The following is a 20,184-nucleotide window of genomic DNA, read 5'->3' on the forward strand; positions in this document are numbered from 1 at the left end:
AACTAGAATGGTTAAATCACTTTTAAATATTATGTTCCCACTCCAGTCTATATATTAGCCACTATTTTTTTTTTAAGGAATCTATATTAGTACTTTTCGTTGAACAAGAATTAATTAATAATATTAATTAATTTGATGTACTCTAAGCGCTATCGCTCTTGAGACGAACAATATTATGCAAAAAGCATATAGCTTTTACCGGATATATCATACATAAATATTTCCTACGCTTCTCGAACTCAAAGAACAAGTAAATAGGTTTTACTTTTACATTCGTAAATATATTTTTAATGCATGCATCTATACATGTACATATACGCATAAACACACACACACACACATATATATATATATACACACACACACACACATAAACAAACGAAAAAAAAAAACTAAATATCACAAGTATTTATGAGCTTTAACAAACTTCTCCCTTTCTGATCTGTAAAGCATAACACGAGGAAAATTAATACTATTTCATATAGGCCTCATTCACTTCGCAGATTCGAGTTTTCAATTCGAATTGAGATGTAATATTTTTTGAGAACTTTTAACTGGATCAGAAAAAGTTGGAAGTGATATTTTCTGAGAGCTTTTAATTATAGAAATCTATAACTGAAAACTCGAATCGGTGAAATGAACGAGACCATAATTTCTAAAAAACAAGACAACGAAAGATATGAAACCCTTGGTGAAATTAAGGTTCTTGAAATTATTTACTACATATATATTTAATTAATATTCATGTAGTCTCGTTCTTATATGAATCATTAATAGTGCCAGTACAAAAATCATTTAGTTATGAAGATCAGATTGACAGCGGACAAACTGATATTCACGAACGAACGGGTTCGTACTAATATTATACATAATATTTAATACTTAAATAATTTTGTGAAGAACAAGAAGATGACCGATCGAACCCGAAAAAAAAAAAAAAAAGGAAAAATCTCATTAGATTTGTGCATCTATGAAAGGACATGTCGTCAAATTTAGGGTTTTCCTGGATCTTGATGAAGACACCACAAGACATTAACTGCCATTTTTGCTCGGCAAAGTTTTGATGGGTTAGCGATCAAGCACAGGAGGGTGGTACTTTTGGGACTCCTTGTCGTTGGAGTTCCACCATCACGCTGTCAATCGAAGGAGGTTTTAGGCCCAGTGGAAGTGGCAGCCATGGTTTCACTAAAACATCTCCAATAGCTGCGTCTATGCTTTCTTTTGACTGTTCCAAAAACAAAAAATTTAAATTGACCGTGAAAAAAATTATTATTCTTAACGCAAAAATATGATACGATGAATAAATATTATATTACACTTCTCACTTCTATTTTTATTACGTAAAAATATTGTTCTCCCCAAAAAATGCATGGCAAAAGTTATATCATATTTACATACATAAATATATTCAACAAGTAAAAGGATTGAACATGAGAAAATTTCCTTCTTTTCCGACGCAGTCAAATAAACTTAATTATTTGAACAATTTATCTTGATAGAAGAAAGTAAGCCCATATTCATTTCACTAGTTTAGTTCAGTTCAACACAGTTTATATAATGAGTACAGTTTGAATTGGCGTTTAGTAAACATGCAGTTTGAATTATATTCCCTATTTGAACTGAGTTAAATGGCCCAACTTAGAGTTTAACTCCCCCTCAAGTTCAATCGTTCAAATCATTTTTGAACAGTAAAAAATGCCCACTCTCTGCTTTTATCAAACACAAATTCAAATTTTATTCTATGTTTAAATTAAAACTTTAACTACACATCGAAACATCAATTCAAACTACAATTTAAACCGCACAGTTTGAATTTTCTTATTCAAATCAAAAAGTTCAAACCTACAAAGTTTAACTTAGCGAACCAAATGGGGGCTAATTAAGTTGGAAAAGATACGCGTAGTACAGTCTGCGTGTACGTAGTTCCATTTATAACATAACTTCAATCCTATCCTACGTATCTAAAACTTTGGTTCACTATTATAATGTAGTTCTTGCGATATTCCTAGTGTGTTACAACATTAACAACTATTTACAAATATCAAATTATTTGACGAAAAGAAAAGGGTAATTAACCAAGAGCAAATTAAATGTAATAAAACTACTCACCGGTAGAAAGTCGAAAAGAGGGTGGGGGCCAGATTGTCCAGTGGTGAGTCTACCAATGCCGGGGTCTACTTTATACATGGCATGGGGTGGTGGAATCCCTGGGACCGGTGGAGTTGCAAATCTCTGCAAATTATACATCCACGAAATATAACTAATTAACCATATATATATACAAAAATACTAGCTATGTATAATAATTAACATGCATATGTATATGCATGTATTAATGTATCTACGTACACATATATATATTTATATATATATATATCATATATGTATGCATATAGGATTTATATTCCCAAGAATACTGGAAAGAAAATATATATTATAAAGGAACCATATACTGGTGAAATAGAGACATAAAGAAAGGCGCCAAAATAATAGAAGTGTGATTATAATGTTTTACCGCGGCTGTAGCCAGTGGTTGTGGAAAGCACGGCGTTCCTGGGGTTAGTGCATTGGGAACCTACACCCAAAAAAGAAAAAGAATATGCAAATCTTTAATAACAATGAGCTAGAGAAAGAGAGTTGAAAAAAAAAAAAAAAAAGAGTCTGGCGAACAAAAAACTAACTGTCCAATACGCTTAACTGTGCCTCTCATCCGATTTTCAACGTTGTCAACGTTGCTGTAGTTGATCATGTTTGTTTGAAAATTCTATACCGATGATAAAAAAAGTACCTCAAATAGTGACTTGTTATCAACAGTCAAATTTATATAAGATTTTATGAGCTTTAAATACTTTTTATTTAAAAGAAGATTCTTTTCAAGTTAGTTTAAAATGATTGACTAATGCTCAGAAACATATACAGGAAGTAAAAGTCTCATCACTAAATAGACGTTTAATTCATGTATTTAAAATTATAATTTAAAATTATTTTTATTTTATGTGTATTTTTTATAAAAAAAAATTACTATAAAGAATTATAAATCATGATTCAAAATCAGAAATGAATATAAAAAATAAACATCCTCTAAATAATTTCAAAGCAATGAATGTACTTGTAACAAGTTTGTGAAATTAAGAGTAAGAGAATTTACACGCTGGTGGGGTGAGTGCCAGTAGGAATGGTCCGGGTGTGGAGGATGCGGCGGCCAGGCTGCTTGAGGAGGCGGCGGCGGGGGATTGGAGGAGTGGGGTAAGTGTTTCGGGGGCCACACGTGCATAAGGGATTGGTCAATTGTGGGATGGCCCCACACGTGTAAGGGTCTAAAGTGGTGGTGGTGCATGGGTGGTACCGGTGGTGGTGGTGTCATGGGAGGGAAGCCCATGGTGGGTGCCACCGCCGGCCATGGGCTCACATCCCTCTTCCCCGCTGCCACCGCCGCCGACCCGTACATTTGCCGCTTCTGGCTCCAGCTTGCCGCCTCCGCCTCACGCGCCAGCAAATGTTTCCGATGTGACCGATATTTCTGCACAAAAGCATACCACACGCACACATCACTCAGTAAGTCCGTACTAATTCTACACGTATAATTTTACTCAAAGCATATATATACATATATAGGCAATACAAATGTGACATCATGTATTTTAAGGCTTTATGAACTAGCTAATCTCACCGGCCTTTCGGGTTTTCTGAAGCTTAAAGCACATAAAACTGAAAATATATATCATGTACGTCTGGAATTACCTAACGGAGCTTAAGATAAGTTTGTAAAGTACTTATCATAACTTGAAATCTGGAATTTCCCTAGTTACTTGAATGGCCTTCTTCATAATTTTATGGGGAAAACATTAGGATATATCTATATATATATATATATATATATGCTAGTTACAAGTTCTATTCTTTTCGTATTTCAACGAATTACTAAACCTAAACGATATTCATGATGAAAGAAACGTACATGAAGTGATGAGCCTTCTTATTTTTCAATTTCACTTGCTTATATGTTTCTTTATGGAGAAAATCTATATCAGTTGTACATACGAATATATATACATATATATATATATATGTTAGAGGCAAAACGAAGAAAAAGAAATATTATTAATGCAGACTCTAACAAATGTGAATCTGCAATAATATGAGCCTATTCCAAAAAAAAAAAAAAAGAAAAAAGATTTTCCAAAAAAAGAAAAAGAAAAAGAAAGAAGAAGAGAAACTACTAATTAAACTTGAGCAAATTTTTTAAAGAGAGAGTTTAATAGTTATCGTACTTGGAGATGACTAGCAATGTTATGGCGAGTGAGACAATTGATTCCCATAATCTCTAAAATCCGTGAAGGCACTGCCTTATCCACCCCTAATTGCTCCACTGCCTGCACGAACCGCCTGTGAAGTTCTGGCGTCCAATCCACCTACACGCAATTCAAGAAACCAATCCAAAAAAAAAAAAAAAAAACTATTATAAAAGTCTCTTTAGAATCTTCGAATTATAAACCAAATTAGATAAATATGGGTTTTAACAGTTAGCTATCTCTTCCTCTTCACGTGATTTATTTGTATTTTGTACACTTTACAAAGCTTGTATTGAAGACCCCATACAATTACATATAATTATTATTAATATTATCGTGTGTTGTCCACGAGCTTCCTACTCTTTATCAACCAAAAAATAAAGTTCTTAAACCTAATTGCATCAATAAATATATATGAATAACCTTGTACTACCCAATATATCAATTTATTAATTATTACCTTCACTTTTCTTTTCCCTTGAGAATTCTTCGACTGTGCCGTCGACGATGCCGACGTCTTTTTACCTCCTTTTTCGCCTTCTTTCGTCTTCGCTGCCACCGCCGCCGTAGTCGATATCGGATTCTGCACTGTTACAGTACTGCTCTCTTCATTTTTACTGCTAGTTGGTCTCGAATTCGATCCCGAAATCTTATCTTCCTCTTTCTTCGTACTGTTATGCTCATCAGCCGATCTTTCCACCGATACCGACGTCTTCACGTCGGAGTACTCCTTGCCGCCGCTGGCAGAAAATTCGGCGAGGATCTCCGGGTCCATCTCCAAGTCGGGCAAGACATCGCCGTCGTTGATGCCGATGAAAAGGTCGTCGAAATCGATGCTGTCGAGAAGGTTCGAGTCAGCAAAGTCCGGGAATCCATCACCGCCGCCGCCGCCAAAGCCGTTGATCGAGAAATTGCTCTCCACCGCTCCTTGCTTTTCATCTCTGGTGGTGTTCCTCAATGGTGACACGGCAAGCATTACAACACAAGCCCAAACTACGATAGAAATAGGCTAGTAATTAGTACTAGTATGATTAATAAGTTTTGTGCATATATATATATGTGTGTGTGTGTGGATAACTTGTTTGATAAGTAGACGAGTGTTTGAAAGGGGAAAGATTTTTCCGGTGGAATTGGACGGAGAGAATATTAAAGAAGAAGAAAAGGGGACAAAGGAGTGTTGTTATAATGGGGTTAATTAGAGAATTTAGTGCTTTTTATTTATTTTTATTTTTTCTATTTACTTTGCAGTGACAGTGGGACAATATGAGGGGTTGAATCTCAACCACAATATGTGTTGAGATCTCTGAGAGGATTTTGTTTTTATGCATTCGTTTTTGTTTGGGAATGGCTGATTATATACAATTATTTTTATTTTTTTTCCCAGCAGTACTGTTTGTTATATTCGGTTTGTGGATGACCTTTTTTTGAAGGTTTGAAAATCAGTGAAAGGTGCTCGTGAGCAATTCTACCTTTTCAAAAATGTATTTTTTAGGAAAGGAGGGGAGAGAGAGAGAGAGAGAGAGAGAGAGAGAGAGAGAGAGAGAGAGAGAGAGAGAGAGAGAGAGAGAGAGAGAGAGAGGTGGGTGTGTGTGTGTGTGTGTGAGAAGAGAGAGAGAGAGAGAGAGAGAGAGAGAGAGAGAGAGAGAGAGAGAGAGAAGGTTCTGTTCATGTCAGTGAGTAGGGTTGGATTGGAAATGGATTGATATGTTCAGTTCATGTATATCTGTTGTGAATGAAAAAAAAAAAAGAAAGAAAAGAAAAGAAAAGAAAAGAAAGAAAGTGATACGTATTCATGTGGATGAACCAATTGACCTTTGTAATTTTCCATATGACAGATAATATGCATAATTATTCTATTTTTCTTTATTCTCTTTTTCTGCTATAAACTGATCATATAATTTGAGAGGTCAACTAAGGGTAGCGCCGTATGTCTTCAACAGTTTTTTGAGTTCAAATATACCTCATTCACTTCATTTATTCGAGTTTAGAATTCGAGTTGAGATGTGACTTTATGTGAAAACTTTTTACTGTAGCAAAAAAATTAGATGTGATTGTTTGTGAGAGTTTTTTACTGTAAAAAAACTCGAATTCTAAACTCGAATCAGCAAAGTGAACGGAGCTTAAAGCTTCTCAACATCAACGACTCAGCATATAAGATAATAGAAGATAATTTATGCTATAAACAAAGAAAATATATAGAAGATAATATTATCTTTTCAATTACCAAAAAAACTCTACTCTTGCAAATTAAAGTTTGGAGTTAAGTTCTCTAATGGGCTAGAGATCATTTGTACTCAGGGTCTGAGGTCGATCTTTCCATTTGTTTTCTTTTGGTTGATTTGAAATGTCAAGTCAACTATATTCTTTCTTAAAAGAAAATAATTAGTACTGAATATGGATTGCGGTTTAATCATTTGAACTTTGAGGGAAGGACATTAATGGAGTAGAAAAGCCAAGTCAAAAAAGCCAAATTGAAAAAAAAAAAAAAAAAAAAAAAAAAAAAAAAAAAAAAAAAAGACAACAAGCATACATCAATAGATCAAAACAAGAAGAGACAAATAGATCACAACGAGCAAATCAATAGAACAAAGCAATATTTTACCTTTCAAAAAAGAAGAAGAAAACATTTCAACTAATAAAAAATCTATGAAAATAGAAAGCTAGTTCTTCGAATTGAGTTATTCTTATGCTTGGTTGAGTGAAATGATTTAGTGATAAGTATTATTTTGGAATTGCTATTCCCACAAAACGCACGAATTTATATTCTTTAATGGACTAATAAAATGATGGTTCTTTCTAAAGCGATATTAATGGAATAGCAATAAAAAATCTATGAAAATGGAAAGCCAACTCTTTGGATCGAGTTATTTTTATGCTTGATTGTGTAAAATGATTTAGTAATAGCTATTATTATGAAATTGCTATTCCAACAAAATGCATGAATTTATATTCTTAAAATGGACTAATAAAATGATGATTCATTCTAAATCGATATTAATTAAATATTTTGTCCTTAAAATTACTTCTCTTGGTGTAGTAAAAGTTACTTTAATTATGTTATTGATCTATGTCATTCCATACTAATGACTAACTGAATCTAATAATTGTGATTTCAATGTTAACTCTGATATTCAATCAAGTAATTAAGTTAGAATAACCTAATATTCAATCTACTAGTTGGATGCTTGGTAATTTATTTTTCCCATATACATTTCCACAAAAATTATATTAAGCAACAATTATTTAATGATAGTTTCTATAAAAGTGTTTTCTTGTTTTGGAAATCTTCACAGAAATTTAACGACGCTTTTTTTTTTTTTTTTTTTTTTTTCAAAAACACCGTTAAAGCTTTACTTTCTACGATGGTTCTCAGTAACAATCGTTATATATATATATATATATATACACTTCCAAAATAATTAATAAAAGGCACATGGGGTTTAAATTGCAAAATTCCGGATCTTAAAACAGTCTACTTACCGCCCTCCATAAAATAAGAGGAGAGCAGAAAAATTTGTAAATACATTGATTAGTTGATAATTGCTTAATTTGTAAATATTATTTTTTAAAATTTATCCGTGGATTCTCATTTGTAATTTTTAATGAATATTTTAATGACTATTTCAATAAAGCAATTCCAGTTCTTTTCCGTAATGAAATGTGTAATAATTTAGGCTAAATTAACATAGGGATGGGCCACCCATAGAAAAACTAGAAAATGATTATAGTTTTGTCCTTATAAAGGCACATTTATTGACGCTTAACAATCGTCGTTGTATGTCCAAGTTTTTTAACAGTGTTTTCTAAACGTCGTTATTTCCCTTTTTTTAATTAGTGCAAAATTTATTATCCCGATGCAAGTGACATTTTTTTTTTAAGGGAATATAAATTCAAATCAAAGCAAATACAAATACCAATCTTAAACTACAATAAAAGCACAACCTAGAAAAAGATTGGTCCTACCAGTCACCTCAAATACAATGCTTAATAGGAATAGACATTTTCCAAGTTCCGAAATTGGACAACTAAGTAGGTATATATATGATTGAGTATAAAACTGGCTCTTTAACAAAATCTCTGCAATCAATAGAAAAATTCGATCGATTGAAATCTAAAATCCCATAGTACAATGGTAACCCAAAACACCATTAGTAAAGAAAACTAGTGAACTAAAAACACAACCCAACACTATAAAACAAGACAAACACACTGCCAAATTATTAAGGTAAAAAACGTTGTTATTACAAACCACAATACAATGAAAAATAAACATCTGAAGAACCGTTGTCAAAACCTCCGACAATGAGACAACTGACGAAAAAGCTACTAACAAAAGAAGCAGAGCCAAAGAGACACAAAAAAAATATTGAGGTGCTGCTTGAATAGGGGCGCTTGAGCCCCGCATGCATGGTATCATTGTCTATCATTGTCGTTGCCGAAAAAGAACATTGCCACCACCATAGGAGTTGAGGTTAGCCCTAAAATGATTGGTTATGAAGGTTATGAAGATAATTCATCCTTTTGAAAGATTATATGTATACCCAGCAACCTATAGCTCTAGAATGATCCACTTATACAAGCCTAATATTTCACTAAATTGATAATATGGGGGAAGATTTAATTAGTTACTAAGGTCCGTTAATTTAGATAATACCCATTAAGTCAAAGATAGAGGTTTGAATTTGGAATAATGCGGGTTAAATCTCACATTATATATAAAAGAAAATTCTATTTTTCTTTATATCTGTTATTTATTGTTATAAAAATATATTGAATGTACATGTATATTGTATGCAAGTACGTAACCTATATTTGTGGTGCAAAATGAAAAAAAAAAAAAAAAAAAAAAAAAAAGGTATACTATAGAATTTTTAAAGTCTTACACGCAACCTTCCACTTTCAAGCACGTATATGTACTTGACATCGTTAGAGAGTGATATTCACTGAGATTGATGGAGAGTAAAAAATATAATATTTACTAATCAAAACACTGTTGGAACTTGGAGAAACTGTTGCTGAATTTATGTTTCGATCATTCGAATTTTTAATTTAAATTGAGATGTAATTTTATGTGAGATTTTTTTATTGTAATAAAAAAATTAAATGTGGTTATTTTTTAGAATTTTTTACTGTAATAAAACTCAAATTTTAAACTCAAATCAGTGAAATAAATGATGTTTTAGTGTTATTTGTAATTTTGTACCCAAGAAAAAAAAAAAAAAGGGAAAATGCAGTGACATATTTGGGGAAGGGGATTCTAGTTAACATCACTTTCCACTGGGTCTGTATTATGTTTGTCTTTTCCTATAATTGTAGTTGCATCCTTTTCACTGCTACATTTGTCCCTTTGGTCGTGTGTGTAATCTTCGCAAGATCGACTAATTAATGAAATTCGACAAAATTAGGAGATGTGTCTAAAGCTATGAGTGAATATCTCAAAAAAGTTTTGATTGTGGGGAAAACATTTATTATTTACAGAGTAATATACGAATACATAAATTTGAATAAATATAGGAGATAAGTACAGAGAAAGCTAATACAAGTTAGGATAATTATAAAATAATAATATTAATTGCACCGGTGCACCCTAAATTTATTTGTATTTCTTAATTTGGACCTTCAAAATTTTATTTTGACAAATAAGTCCATGATTTGAATATTTATAGCAATTGTGGGGTCCAGTAGCTAATGAGAGTCAAATAATATGGATAAGTCCTAAGATTTAACACAAATACTTTCCAAGTTTTTCATTGATTGGCAAGTTAAACCCTAAACTTTTTAAATTTTGACAGTTTAGATTATAATTGTCGTCTATTAATTAACTATGTTATCAATTAAACTGCATTTCAAAGATTTTGCATTAAAAAAACTGCATTTCAAAGATGATCAAATTCAAGGTCCTTAATTTCAAAATTAAAACTTTGAAGCTCAACTTACAAATGACGAAAAATTAGTGCATGCAATTTACCCTTGCAAAAAATCTCGTTTATATTTATTTTATTTTTTTGAAGATACTCTGTACACTTAGAAATGAAAGAAAATCATGTTGCCAAGAGTTATACAATTTCTCATTTGACCTTTACTAATTAATTAACAGCGTTTAAATACTAAAATTGTATAACAATAGTACATAAATCCAACCAATTCATTTATTCCTCATCTCCTCTCTATCCATCTATTCTCCCACATGCTCTTTGAGACAAACTTATATATATAGCAGCAAAATGCGTGATTTTTAGCACGATAATCTCCCGAATTTGTCTTGGTTTAATAAATTGCTCAACAAATTTTTAATTTTGACAGTCAATCCTTAAACTGTAATGTGCCTTATTTTATTATTTTTTTTTCAAATTTTTTATTAAATTGAAGGGATTAAAAGTTAAGGAATTAAAAGATTTGTTACATTTAAATTGGGATGTTGGAGTTCTGCGTCAAATTTATTTTTTTGACACTAATTTATCACAATTATCGTCAAAATGAGACATATTATAATAGTTTTACAAGTTGTGGAGACAATTTGCTAAAATTAAAAATTTAAAAGATAAATTGCTAAAATCATACAAGTTCAGGAAGTAAATGTGTAAAATACTCAAAAGACTTGATTTTGAGCCAGATGCGCAGATCCAGTATTTAGCACAATTTCATATTTCTAGTCACTTTTTCTTCAATCCATATTGGAGTCACCTACCATTTGCCTGATGTTAAACTAGAACAAAAAGAATTATTTTTGTAAATCCTCAATTTATGATAGCTTTGGTAAATTTAAATTAATGTAACATATATCTTTAATTTCTCATCTTATGATAGCTTGGTGAAATTTAAAACCTCTGGATTTATGCAATAATTTTCACAAAATTCTTAACTAGAAGTCCTGCATATTGATAATTATAATGTGGTCTTACACGCTAAGAATAATCTGTTTTGAATTTATTTCTCCGTTTGTAGATTGCCACCGTTAATGTGCAACAGATTAGTGGGATAACATGGCGATGGGAAAGTAAAATAGTAAAATGGAATACCCTGAAAAAAACAAAGTCCTTCTATAATAAGGCCTCTATCGATAGTATATAATTCTGATCATTACATCTTATTAAAATCACATCAAAATAAAAAATTATGCATAATAGACATTTTTAATGCATATCGCTCTGATGGTTGAAAGACAGATTTATTAATTGTAGTTTTTTTTTTTTTTTTCAGATTTTACTGTAAAAATCTTTTTAAAAAAGCAGTAAAATGGAATCCGCTAATGGGAGGTCTATAAATTACAACCTGTTATGTACTTATCTTGATAAATAATCATCATTTTTAAGCAAACCCGTGTGCCAACAAATTAAAATGGAAAGCTAATTGAATTGAAAGATGTTGGATGCAACAAAAAAACGTATAGTTCTTGTTCGGTTGTAATTAAGTCAAGTCGTTTGGTAAGGAATAATATCTTTTGGGTCACAATCAACGAATTTGAGGGTGCGTTTAGAACCCTTTCCAAAATGATTTTGTTTTGTGTATGAAAATAGAAATGAAAACGTTTTCAATTTTAGATATGAATAATTTTTGAAAATGCGTTTGGTAGTTTTATTCAGAGATTATTTTCAGTATAAGAAAAAACTGAAACTGCGTTTGATTTTACATTTTGAAAACATGTAATAGTATTTGAAATAATATATTAAATAATTAATAAACTCCCCAATCAATACACTAATAATTAATATAATACATACATATCTGCTATATAAATATACATTATACTTACTACTTATTAGTTGTCTTGACATACATAAATAGTAAACAATTAAGATACTAATTACCATACACATATATTGTTAGTTAATTTATATATAAAAACATAGTAATTAGCATTAACAATAAAATAATTCTCCTAAGCATGTCAACTACAAATTAGTTTTTTTTTAATTACATTACAAATAAATAGTAAATAATTAAAAATAAGATTACATTAGTGAATCATTAGTAAGAAAAAAAGTTTACTTAGTAAATAATCCTAACCTATATTATTGTCGTGTAAACGAATCCTACATTTAATCAGCTAGATGATCCTTAAAATTAGTCATTTGATTACGTTGTCGCCGAGTCCCCATTTCGGATGTATCTACTTGTTGTGCGTCCATACCTTGTTGTTGTCCCTGTTGTCCTTCTTGTTCTCCCTTGATACCTTCTAAGGGCAGATCGACATCATATTGTCTAAATAGAGGATCATCTCGCACGTGAACCTTAATTAAATTGGGGATCACACAACAAGCAATTGGTATAAACGATTGTCTTGGCATCCAATAATTGGTCATAAACTTAAGAGTTTTAAACCTTGCTTTCAAGATCCCAAAGCACCTCTCTATGCAATTACATAGTGAAGAGTGATAATAATTGAATAACTCTTGTGGTCCTATTGGTTGGCTACCGTTTCTAAATTGTTGAATATGATACATCTGACCAATGGTGCCAAAAAGACAAGTGATAATAATAATCTTGTCTATTTTTATTAAATCATGTTTCTTTGATAAAACGTTTTAGAGGCGAGTTTTTTTTTTTTTTTTTTTTTTCTAATTTTTATCATTCCTCTTCCTCTCTTTCTCGTTTCTTTTTTGTTTTTGTTTTTATTTCTCTAAATGATACCTTAATAAATATGTTTCTCATTCTTACATACAAAATCCTCGTGCACATTTATGCGTAGTTTCAACTAGTTTTATTGAAAAATGAGTCAAATACTATTTCAAAACTATTTTCATTATCATTGTAGAATCCATAGATATAGGTTAATTTCCCACGTACGTGTACATGGAAACATGCTTTAGATCAAAAAAAAAAAAAAAAATTCAGGAGAACCACACAAATACAAGACTTCTCGAATGAAAAGCAATGGCTAGCACAGAAGACAAATATTGTGGAACAATACATATTCTACGCATGAGTAATCCTAAACATCCGAAAATTTGTCCACGTCAGACTCGAGAAGTAGGCTCCACTTATAATGCCCATCAAATGAGACTCACTCATTGTGTCTGATGAGGATAAATACTCACGGGATATATTTAGATTTTTCTTTACACATACCTTGATAAATTTTTTTTAATGCAATATACATATCTCTTTAATTAACCATTAAAACTAATTTGGTCTTCTTTTGGAAAGTTCAGTGGCAAAAGGCAATAAGGCATACATATTTGAGGAGGACATTCGCTAAGGTTGCTCTGTCTTCGTCCATTTTAATTTCATTTTTCCAATTTTTGTCATACGATGACCGCACATGTTTACTTTGACTGAATGTTAGTGGCAAAATATGCTGCTTCTACGAAAGGTATCAAATACAGAACCAATAAAGAAGAGTAAACAAGTCACAACATTTTTGTGTGACTAAATTTTAGTCACAAGGTGCATTTAGTTACAAATTTGTGTTGTAATTACTAAATTTTTTGCTACAAATATTTAGTTACAAAAACTTTTTGGTGTAACTAAAACTTTTTCCCATAATTAAAAGTCCTGTAGTTAAGAGTTTTAGTCACGTTAAAATTGACACTGAATATATGTAAGTCACAATAAAGTTATTATGACTAAAAGATTATAAGAAATTATTGTGACTGAAGTTTATTTTTTTTATTTTTTATTTTTTGTAGTTAAAGGATATCATTCTCACTTTAACTAGTATAAAAACACTAACTCCAAAAAATTAACTAGGTTGTTAATTAAATGGTTTTTGTACCATTATATGTATATATGTTAGTGTATAAGGTAGCCTATATCATGTACTGGTGTATATATAATATAGATACATGTTAGGAAAATAAAAACTGAAAAGGGACTTTGATCAAGTTGGGCAATATGGATAAACAAGGGACCGTGAAATTAGAAGTTTGCTTCATTTCAAATTGACAATTTTTGTGTGATTAGTACCGTGAGAAAATAACAGAGGGGAGTAGTACTGTCCCACTGGTCCTGTGTTCACATGGACCTACATTCCAAACTAGCAATAATTGTTTGTTGGTGCGTGGTGATTATTACGTTGCAAATAGGAATATAATCTTCTCTATCAACGGGTCTTTTTCAAAGAGCGAGGTCCCCACACACAAACACACACCACTTTTAAAGAATCCAAAATTTCTACATTTCAATAATTCATCAAACCAAATTTTAGTCCATCGGCTGGGTATTCTTGTTTTAACTACGTGAAATTGATGTGACGGTTGTAATAAATAAGATAATTGACTAATAAAATATATAACAATTAATGAAAATATATTTTTATCACTTCACATCGTAAAATTTTTATATTTAATGGGCAACTATCGATATACGTAGTAGAGCATATTATATATTACCCACCGATATATTACATCCGTAGTGGGCAACTATCGATATACATACGTAGTAGAGCATATTATATATTACCCACCGATATATTACATCCGTATGTGAGAAATTATTAATCATTACCATTGTTGTAACCGTGAAGTTAATATGATAATATAGAGTATACAGCCAACCTAGTGTTGGGAGAAAAAATGGAAGGGAAATTCGAACTCTAGACTTCACATTAAAGACCACGGTTATAGATTTACTGTTAGATTATAATTCACAGTTAGCTAGCTATTTTAATGCGAGGTGATTATTATTATTTCTGGTTAGATAAATATTTGCATGTGTATATACCAATGTTTGTAAAATCATTATTAATGTGTGAACTTTCACTAGTACACCGTAGCAATAGGGATATATATATATATATATATAGGTACTAATTAGTTTGGTCTCCATATAATAATAATGGCATTTGTCTGGATCTGCAGATCTGTTAGAATAAATACTACTATTTAGTTCAGAGTAAAAAAAATAAAAAATACTACTATTTTTTTCTTTCTTTCTTTCTTTCTTTTTCCCCTTTTTCTAGGTGGGGCTTCACAAATTTGTGCGCTTCTGAAGAGGCGACAGAGCACAGGCCAGAAACATATTCATGACGTGAAATGCATGCAAATGGTGGTACAAAGTCGATCCACATAGATCAGAGATGCTATATAAATCAAAACAAATTTTTATCTCCAACATTTGAAAAGGTTGTCGATATCTTACGTCTTTTGCTTACAAGTGCTTTTTTTTTTTTCCTTTCTTTTTTATAATGGGGGGGGGGGGGGGGGGTTTTAATAATTGTGGGGTCGGGGGGTGGATTTTACATAATGTCGAGTACTTAATTTTTATTGTTATTAATGTTATGTGTCTAAGAATGTAGATTAATTATTAGACAAAATACTAAAGATCTCCTACTCCTAGCTAGCTTTCGTTAGAGGAGTCAAGCAGCATGGAGATATGCATGATGCATCTAAAGTCATAGGTATGCACTTGGGATTTAAAAAGCAATCATTTTAATTTTCTGTCCTAAGATATGACTAATTATTAATAATTAGGCAGTAGAAAAGAGAAGTGAAAAAATGGTTTGTCTTCAATTCGTTCATTTGGAAAGATAATTACTACACCGACTAATTAGAAATCAACGGCTTTGAATTTAACTTTAACGAGACAAGACTAGAGAACATGATAAAAAGAAAAGATAGGTAGCTTGTCTTTTGATGGATTGAAAATCATGACACTTTAAGAACAATGCCAAAGGCAACTATATTATAAAGATATGTGGAGAAGAAAATTTTGTCTTGCGTGGAAGTAGTTTTTGAAGTTTTTGTGGTGAGCAGTATTTTGTTTGGAAGCTACGTATCAATATTTTTATTTTTAATGATCAATATTTTATTTTTTAATGTATGGATACGTACTAGCAGGGTATATATATTTTATACATATATACGCATACATAAAAAGAGAAAGACAGAGAGATTCTACAAAGGAATGATTTGTTTCTCAATCATTTCCACATTTTTCTCAATCATGTAAGTTTGGGCCGCCGGTCTGGTCCGGCCGCTCAAAGAGAAATTACAGACCGGCCTAGCCCAATCTTAAAAGAAAGAAAGTCGGTTCAACCTGGTCTTAAGCCCAAAAAGTTTAGGGCCTGCTCGGATTTTTGTAAGGTATTTTAAAAAAAAAAAACTTTAAAAATATGATGTTTGGGTAGGGGTGTTCGGCCGGTTTTGGTCAGTCCGGTGAATTGAACCGTAGAAAATATTATTCAATCAGTTAATTGACGGTTGATTTTCGGTTGGTATTCGGTTTTGGTAAACAGAACAGTGACCATCAATTAACCATCAAGTTACCAACTTCTTTAATTGGATCTTTTGACCAGAAAATTATGAAGACATCTATATGAAATTATGTATTAAGAAGCCAGACCACATAAAGAACAAGCTAAAGCTAATAAGCTTGTTCCTTTTTCCTATTTCTACGATCTTTTCCAGTTTTTCCTGATAAGTAGTCAAATTAAGCCTTTTTCTTAAGGAAACTTTGTATTTGACTAGAATTTCATCTTTATAAATGTTTGGTCAATTTACAAAGGGCTCAATAGAGAGCTGTAAATACAAAATACACTAAAACAAAGTTGGGTATCAATCAAATATGCGTTTTCCTAGTTTGCCTAACAAGATTAAATCAAAGTAGAAAAGAAATTGTGTTGGGCTTGCCAGTGCCATCATTTGACAACAGCCATAAAAGGGGAAAATACTTCACCAATAGAGCTTATTCACGATCGTGTATTGTTTTCTCTTAAATGAACATTTTGTTGTTAATGCTTTAAATTTTGTATATACTGCATTGTACTAAAACAAATTCAATAACACCTAATTTAACGAGAACTCTATTTATTGGTATGGATGTCGATAAAACATAAAATTTAAGAATAAACCTTCTTAATTTCCCTTATCGGATAGCTACACTTTTTAATCAGACAAAATAGTTCAAGTAAGAATTCTATCAAAGCAAACACCACATTAGCTCCAGTGAGGACATGCTCTATTGATCAGAAACACCACATAAGTTCGAGTCAGACTGGAGACGTAGCGTAAACAAGAATCTAGCATTAACAAGAATCTAGCATTAAGAACACAAAAGGATTGGGGAACAAGATTAGCACTTTAATGTCCCTCTGGGGTGGGACTTCTATTATTGATATTAATATGAAATTACTATTTTATCCCTAATTTACTTATAAATATAAAATTAAAAATAATAATTACAACTTATATTTTTTTATTTTATTTAATTTTATGCGATAAATATGTATTTTATTTTGTTTATTAAAATTAATAATATTTTAATTTTTAACACTTTATTTTTATTTATATTTATTTTATTCAAATTTTGACAATTAATCATTTTTATATTTTAAATAATTATGCAATTCATATATATATTATTTTTGTAACAATTAAAAGAATTAAGACAATTTAATTATGTTAATTATGATATATTAGTGTACCTAATTTAATTTTTTTAATTAATCATGCTTATTAAACTTTTTCTTAACTTTAAGTCTTAAAATATTTCTAAGAAATTTTAATTATTTCAGTATTTACGATTGCGTCTCAAAAATTTATGAAAACACATTTTATTATCTATTCTTCTAAATATCTTTTGATGTTATCTTTTCTCTTTCTTTATTTTATTTTCTTTCTTTTTCTCTTTCTTTCTCTCGTCACTCTGCCAGCACACACACTCTCTCTCCCTTTCTTTTTAGTTTTTTCTCTCTCTCTTTCTCTTCTCTCGGCACTCTCTCTTTCTCTTTACTCTTCTTTCTTTCTTTCTTTCTTTCGTCTCTTACCAGCTCCCTCTCTCTCCCTCACTAGGCTCTCTCTCTCCTCCTCTCCCTCTCAAATACGTCTCTCTCTCAGGAAACTAAGGGAAAAATTTAGTTCTTTGTATAAATAAACTAGAGAACAAAGGAGTTTTGGAGGATTTTCAAGAGTTTTCATCACCAAATGAAAGATTGAGGTAACATTCTTTGAGAAACCAACTCTTGATTTTCGGATTTTGCTTGGGTAAAACTTGTTCTTGGTTTGATTTGGTGAATTCTTGGTTTAAGCTTAGTTTTGGATGAGTTTTGGTTAAATTCATGAAGGAATTTGGGGGTTTTGGTTCTTTGAGCTTGATTAAGGGTTTGAAAATTGGTTTTAGTGATTTCCCATAGATTTATCTTGAAATCAAACATAGAAATCCAGGTTTTGGTATTGTCTCTCGCTGTTTTGACCAATTTTTCAGGCCTGCGTAACCCCCACGGCCGCCGCACTAGCGGCCGGACCAAGTCTCACCGGCCGACCGGCGGTGCTGCACTTTGCTGCAGCAAAGTTGCAGCAAACCGGGCGACCGGTGCCCACTGATTAAAAAAAGCTTTAACTTAGATTATGAAGTTGTTTATAAACTTTAGTTTTGAGTCGAGGCACACTAATATTGTACATAATTGAGCTTGATTTGTAGTTTCATTGTTTTGATAATGAAACTAGTTGTAAGATCGGACGTTGAAGCTTCGAAGATAGTCAAGACTAGGCCAACGAGAAGATTAGGCCAACGAGAAGGAGCCGTAGAATTAATATCCAAGAGATAAGATATTCTTGACCATATCTTTGATAGCCCTGTTTTAAATGTTACTTAAAATGATGTTTTCTAGACAAAACAGGTTTGATAAAATAAAGCAATTTTGAGGAAATAACATGAATTATGCTATTGAACTTATATTACGTTGAATTGAGGTTTAAAGGTTATACTTTCTTAAAATAAGATATTTTGAGAAATAATAAAATGCATGATGGTCTAGAGATTGGGATATATAAATCATATCTTTAGGGGCAGGTCTTGAAAACCCGTACAGGCCACTCCATAGTGTGGGTGGTGATATCAAGGCTTTGTGATAATGTGTGTAATCTATCATATTCTTATGAATTGCCTATTAGCATATGAAACTTGAATTTATGGATTACTTTCCTTATTATTTATACAGTTTTATGGAGTTATATCCTACTGGGCCTTTCGCTCACTGTTTATATTGTTTTCAATGTTTTAAACTCCTTCCCGCCGACGCTTGAAGCAGTGCCGAGTAGATAGAGACTACCGGTAATGCTAGCTCGAACTCAAGGAGTGAAGAAGTTTTACCCACTTCCATCCTTACTATATGTTTCTAAGGCATGTATAATTCTATGGTTTGTAACCTTAAAACTATGGTTGATGTCAATACCTTATTTCTCCCCGTTTTGTTTATGTATGCTACAATATGAATTTTCTGTGGGGAATCCTGATATGATGCCAAAATTTTGAACCTATTTTATCATGGTGTTGTGAAATCCCCCATCATTTTTCTTGAAATTTATTTACTTTCATGAAATTGATTTTCGTGTTATCAAATGATTAATTATTTTTCTTAATCCAATTTAATTTCTAAATAAGTCTCCACATCACTAACCCTTATTTTGGGGCGTGACAATTTTACTACCCTATTGTTATAGTAAATATTTTAATTAATCATAATTTTAATATAATAAGTACCTAATTTATTTTTTAATTAAAATACAAAATTAATTTAAAAAGTATATTAATATTTTCGCACCAGTTGATTCTGATTCTAGGTGTAAGTAAATGCATTAATGAGATTTATAATGACTCTAATTTTGAATCTTAACACTAAGTAAAGAACTTAATCTGACTCTAATTCCTCACTATAAATTTTACCCACTTCAAGTTCTGTCTATTCGAATTCAAGTCTATTTCGATTATCACATGTAAACATGCCACGAGTACTACATCCATTTTTTTTCTCAAAATCTCTTGTATATAGTCCAATCTTAATTATTGGATACTTAATATAAATTATCTGAGCCTTTGAAACTTTTTCAGTGGTATTTGATAACCTTTTCTTTTCAATGTCAAGATCTTTTTATTCTAGTTATCTAATTGTTGACATTTAGATTGTATGAACATCTCAAATTTGTAGAACGTACGGTAGTTTTCACAGCAAGTA

The 20,184-nt window shown here is 31.4% G+C and overlaps 1 protein-coding gene and 1 long non-coding RNA gene across 3 annotated transcripts; one reads left to right on the top strand and one right to left on the bottom strand.

The window, feature by feature from the left end:
- Positions 1–755: 755 nt before the first annotated feature.
- On the bottom strand, positions 756–5,594 carry LOC21393811 (transcription activator GLK1). Of its 2 annotated transcripts, XM_024164030.1 has the most exons (7): positions 4,753–5,594; positions 4,272–4,412; positions 3,149–3,520; positions 2,699–2,764; positions 2,516–2,575; positions 2,110–2,232; positions 756–1,225 (listed from the first exon to the last, which is right to left on the bottom strand). In XM_024164030.1, the coding sequence occupies exons 1-7, from the start codon at positions 5,266–5,268 to the stop codon at positions 1,076–1,078; spliced, it is 1,428 nt and encodes a 475-aa protein (XP_024019798.1). In that variant the 5' UTR covers positions 5,269–5,594; the 3' UTR covers positions 756–1,075. The 2 variants fall into 2 exon arrangements, with proteins under 2 accessions (XP_024019798.1, XP_010093955.1); XM_010095653.2 differs by lacking the exon at positions 2,699–2,764.
- A 12,404-nt stretch (positions 5,595–17,998) lies between these two features.
- Positions 17,999–19,489, top strand: LOC112091146. Its single transcript, XR_002902001.1, has 2 exons — positions 17,999–18,167; positions 18,677–19,489. It is a non-coding gene; the product is annotated as an uncharacterized LOC112091146 (long non-coding RNA).
- Positions 19,490–20,184: the final 695 nt, after the last annotated feature.

Source organism: Morus notabilis, unplaced genomic scaffold (genome assembly GCF_000414095.1).
Source record: "Morus notabilis unplaced genomic scaffold, ASM41409v2 Scaffold43, whole genome shotgun sequence".
Taxonomy (NCBI): domain Eukaryota; kingdom Viridiplantae; phylum Streptophyta; class Magnoliopsida; order Rosales; family Moraceae; genus Morus; species Morus notabilis.

Bases quoted from the DNA above. Each gene is read 5' to 3' on its own strand.
- LOC21393811 (XM_024164030.1), bottom strand. From the start codon at position 5,268: ATGCTTGCCGTGTCACCATTGAGGAACACCACCAGAGATGAAAAGCAA. The intron at 4,413-4,752 runs GTAATAATTAAT...AATTGCGTGTAG, and splicing joins AAGGGAAAAGAAAAGTGAAG to GTGGATTGGACGCCAGAACT. The intron at 3,521-4,271 runs GTACGATAACTA...GCTTTTGTGCAG, and splicing joins ACATTGCTAGTCATCTCCAA to AAATATCGGTCACATCGGAA.